Source organism: Dicentrarchus labrax, unplaced genomic scaffold, assembly GCF_905237075.1.
Source record: "Dicentrarchus labrax unplaced genomic scaffold, dlabrax2021, whole genome shotgun sequence".
NCBI lineage: Eukaryota > Metazoa > Chordata > Actinopteri > Moronidae > Dicentrarchus > Dicentrarchus labrax.
Window position 1 is genome coordinate 13,811,940 of NW_026136715.1, and position 3,394 is coordinate 13,815,333.

Genomic DNA, 3,394 nt, shown 5'->3' on the forward strand with positions numbered 1-3,394 from the left:
GTGGGCACTCATGTATAGGGTACATGTGTAAGTGACAAAACACAAGTCCTGGTTGTGCGTTACATCAGATCTCTGGTTTGACCTGTGTGACACCTAACAGCAGCCACACCACAGTGGGTCTCTGCATCCACCAGGCCCCTGAACTGCTGGCCCCAAACCATAGCATTGTGTCTGTGCACCCGCAGAGAGGTTAGCTTCAGCTTGGCCTTTTATCCACCGGCTATCCATTAGCCAGTTTTGACTCATGCTTCATCAACTGACCCTCCATTAGGAAAATTTGCATTCCATCACACTCAAATCTCACATTAATGCCACAAAGCATAGCAGAAAATGGATGGGAACAGACTGCAGAAAGGTATGAAAAGAGGTAAGGGTTGTTAGAAATGTGAGGAAGATTCAGTTGCTTAGCAAAAAATTTTGCTTTTTCAGGAGAGTATATCTGTGTGTGTATGCCTGTGCTTGCATGTGTGTATGCTTGTGTGTACGCATCTGCCAGAGTGCTTGAGAATTGGACACTCCTTTAAAATGGCACATGTTCCGAATAAGCTTTTAAATCTGTGCCTACCTAGTCGACACGCATTACCAATTCTCAAGTGGTTAAAAAGAACAGGTCCTGCAGTTTAAGAGATGAAGAGTGACATTTCTCTCAACTGAAAAATTACTCAACAGCAGTCATTTCCTCTCAGAAGCCGATCTTCCACATCCAATTTTAAAAGTCTCCCAAAAAGGTATCATTAAGCATTTAAATAAACATTGTATTACACACAATATCACATGATTTCAGCTTTTAAAAAAATTATCTGTAAAGCAGTGCATGTGCCAGTATGCTTAGACACTGGGAGGGTGTTAAAAAAAAAATTTTTCTTAAATAAAAAAACATGTTTCAAGGATAGTAGATAATCTCAACTCTCCTCTCTTCTACATTTTGTCAGATTCAAACTGCCGACAAGAAAGCCCTGCTCAAGTTAATATTTGAATCATATTTTGAGAGTTTTGAGGTTCCTTGTGGTACTTTCAATTTTACTTTTAACAACAAAACTGCTCACCTTCTGCAGCAGCTGGGAGCCAGAGTACTTTGCAGAAATGGACTTCATCTCCCCCCCAAACGCTGAAGCCCAAAGCTTCACCCTGCAGAGAGCCACACAGACAAGCAATCAGACAAATAAAACACTCCATATATACAGTAATAGGTCACAACTTAGAGCAGTTAACACCTGACTTAAAAGTATTGACTAGTCTTGCTTTTTCACTAATTTTGCAAGAGCACTCATTTGCCAGCCTGTCATTTTTATATTTTATTATACTTGCTAAACAAAAAGACAGAAAATTGAAAATAGAGGAAGCATCAGACTCAAAACAGCAGTGGCAACCATTCAAGGACCGAATCGCAATAAGCCATCAAATATGTCTGTAGACTCAGACAGCTAGCGTATTTTTTAAATCAAGTTCTGGTTTGGAGAATCAAACTTGGAGAATCAAGTGATGCGCGGCGCCTTTGCGTAAAAGAGCATCTACTTACACGGACGGAGGGATGCTTTGGTGGGTTCCTCCCACCCCAGTGACCCTGGTGCTTAGAGTTGAGAAAAGTAAAAGCAGACAGGCACACCACGCACTGGAAACCACACAGCTCCGATCCACCTGCATCTTGGGGCAAAAATACCCTCCCTACGCGCACAGTGCGAGTTTTGGGCTTTATGCTGCCACCGTGGATTTTTTGTCCCCCTCCAGAGAATCCACAAAAAAAAAAAAAAAAAATGAAAGGGAGAATAAAAAAAAAATGGAAGGAATCAAAAGTCACCTATGCTGACTGACTAAATCGTTCATGGCAATGTGTGTTCGGCTGTTCTTGGTGCGGGGATGTGCGATGTGCCTTGGTAAAACGGCAGGATCCTCAGCTGTGTGAGTTATCCAAAGTGCCGCGGTGTGGCCCCGCTGACCGGTGCGGCGCACACGGCTCTGCTGCTCGGCTCGAAAAGTCGAGCTCGACTGCTCCGGAGAGGGAAAGTCCGCTCAGTCGCTCTGTTTCAAAGACCTCACCCGCAGAGAGCAGAGAGTGGAGTTTCAGGGGGGTGAAACCGGGGAGATCATCAAACGATGCAGCGCACAAGAGAGCACGCCTACTCCTCTTGACTGATGCGACTAGCCTCCTCTCTCTCTCTCCCTCCCTCCCTCCCTCTCTCTCTCTCTCTCTCTCTCTCGCTCCCCCTTTCTCTGCTCCTTACTCTCAGGATCTGAGGATAGGCTACTGAGGATGCTGTTATTGTTGTTGTTGAATTACGCCATATTCTGCTTCTCCCCCCCCCCATGGGCTCTAATACAGGGCTATAATAGCTAGCCTTTAGCTTTCATGTCAGATCAAGTCATGCACTGTATGTCCAGTTCAGTGAAGCAAGAATCACTGCCAAAGTCCTGACAAAAGACAGAGAGGGAGAAGAGAACGGAAAGAGTGTCTGCGTGTGTAAAAAAAAAAAAAAAAAGACACAAAGGGGGTGTCCGGGCTCTTGGTGGAAAGCGGAAGGACCAGATGATAAGTCAGTTATGCTGCATAAAAGCATGCCAATTGAATGCACTTTGCAGCAGTGATGTGGCACTGGCAGTGTGTGGGCATATGGGTTGTGAAAGAGGATGAGAGCCCCCAGGCGATGGACCCCATGCGACGGATCGAGTTTCACATAGAGCCGGAAGGATTCTGGCTAAAGCACTGGAAGGGGATCAACACGGACTGAATGGCATATCTCTATCATTGCAGAAGTTGTGCCCTTTTGATTACAGGCCTTCCTCTTTCACGCTAGAAGACTCACCTTTGACATGTGTGGGTCAAACATTAATGCGAAACAGCCGCTCTTGGTTAGTCAAATCCACAAAACGACCATAAGTTGGTATAGACCTGTCCGTCTAACAGCACATACCATAGAAGAGTTAACATCACAATCGATAGGATTATATACTCATCTAATTTAAAACAAAACTGTGCATACAATCAAAAAATAAGGTTAAAAATGTCAATCAGGTGTGAAAGTTTTTCAAACACCCGATCTTTGCATACAGGTTATTGCTCTGATTTTTACAGCTTCTCACAGTCACTTCCCTACAGTAGCCAGCGCTTTGATGTCACTGGAAAATCTCCCAGGTTTCCAAATGAACAAGCACAGACCGTTCTAATGTGACTATAATGAAGATGAGACTATAATGAAGTCAGCCTGCACTGAAACAAGCTCTATGTAAAGATCTGGTCTGACAATAGAATGAAGCAAACTCAATTAAAGACAAATACTGAGAGTGACAGACTGTAAAAAAACATCAGATTTGTGTTGTAAAGCAATGCAATAACAGTTGCTGCTTAATATAGATTAAAGTAAGGCTCTTACTCACCCTATTACAACACCAATTGCTC

General features: G+C 43.7%; 1 protein-coding gene across 5 annotated transcripts in view; it reads right to left on the minus strand.

Annotated features, from left to right (window-relative positions):
- Nucleotides 1-2,133, minus strand: part of cacna2d3a (calcium channel, voltage-dependent, alpha 2/delta subunit 3a) — a 110,561-nt gene extending 108,428 nt beyond the window's left edge. For 3 of the 5 annotated variants that reach the window (XM_051426196.1, XM_051426195.1, XM_051426194.1), the window contains exons 1-2: nt 1,520-2,132; nt 1,047-1,128 (exon numbers count right to left, since the gene is read on the minus strand). In XM_051426196.1, the coding sequence (XP_051282156.1) occupies nt 1,047-1,128; nt 1,520-1,644 (207 nt within the window). In that variant the 5' untranslated portion in view covers nt 1,645-2,132. Of the gene's footprint in view, nt 1-1,046; nt 1,129-1,519 lie in introns of all 5 variants that reach the window. The other 2 variants (XM_051426197.1, XM_051426198.1) reach the window with 1 other exon arrangement.
- Between the last annotated feature and the right edge of the window lie 1,261 nt (nt 2,134-3,394).